The sequence below is a fragment of the Haliaeetus leucocephalus genome, unplaced genomic scaffold, assembly GCF_000737465.1.
Source record: "Haliaeetus leucocephalus isolate CR32 unplaced genomic scaffold, Haliaeetus_leucocephalus-4.0 Scaffold302, whole genome shotgun sequence".
Classification (NCBI taxonomy): Eukaryota; Metazoa; Chordata; class Aves; order Accipitriformes; family Accipitridae; genus Haliaeetus; species Haliaeetus leucocephalus.
The window spans coordinates 8,050-8,749 of NW_010972738.1; the positions used below are offsets into that span (position 1 = coordinate 8,050).

At 63.6% G+C, this 700-nt stretch overlaps 1 protein-coding gene across 1 annotated transcript in view; it reads left to right on the forward strand.

The window, feature by feature from the left end:
• Window positions 1-247: 247 nt before the first annotated feature.
• Window positions 248-700, forward strand: part of ZBTB45 (zinc finger and BTB domain containing 45) — a 3,155-nt gene continuing 2,702 nt past the window's right edge. Inside the window, exon 1 of the mRNA XM_010570688.1 lies at window positions 248-686. Within this exon, the coding sequence (XP_010568990.1) occupies window positions 300-686 (387 nt within the window). The 5' untranslated portion in view covers window positions 248-299. The remainder of the gene's footprint in view (window positions 687-700) is intronic.

Consider the following 700-nt stretch of genomic DNA (forward strand, 5'->3'; position numbering starts at 1 on the left):
ACATCAACACGTAGCACGTTGATGTCACCAGCCCATGGTGACATCACATCAGGTGTCCCCAACCCTCGGTGATGCCCTGGTGCCATCTCCAGCCCATGTTGATGTCACCGGCCCATGGTGACATCACATAGCGTGTCCCCAACCCTCGGTGATGCCCTGGTGGCATCTCCACACCACGTCGATGTCCCCAGCCCACGGTGACATCCCATCGCACGTCCCCAAATCCCGTTGCTCTTCCCTCAGGTATCTCCAGACCTCACCGACGACCCCGGTCGCCGCCGGCGCCCGTCCCCGCCACCATGGCGGAGGCCGTCCACTACATCCATCTCCAGAACTTCAGCCGTTCGCTGCTGGAGACCCTCAACGGCCAACGTTTGGGCGGCCACTTCTGCGACGTGACGGTTCGTATCCGCGAGGCCACCCTACGAGCCCACCGCTGCGTCTTGGCCGCCGGTAGCCCCTTCTTCCACGACAAGCTCCTCTTGGGTCACTCGGCCATCGAGGTGCCACCCGTTGTCCCCAGCGGAGCCGTACGGCAGCTGGTAGAGTTTATGTACAGCGGTTGCTTGGTGGTGGCCCAGTCGGAAGCTCTGCAGATCCTCCCCGCCGCCTCCATCCTCCAGATCAAGACGGTCATCGACGAGTGCACCCAAATCATCTCCCAGAGCCGCGGTCCCAAGGCGTTGCCCCCCGCCCGCCC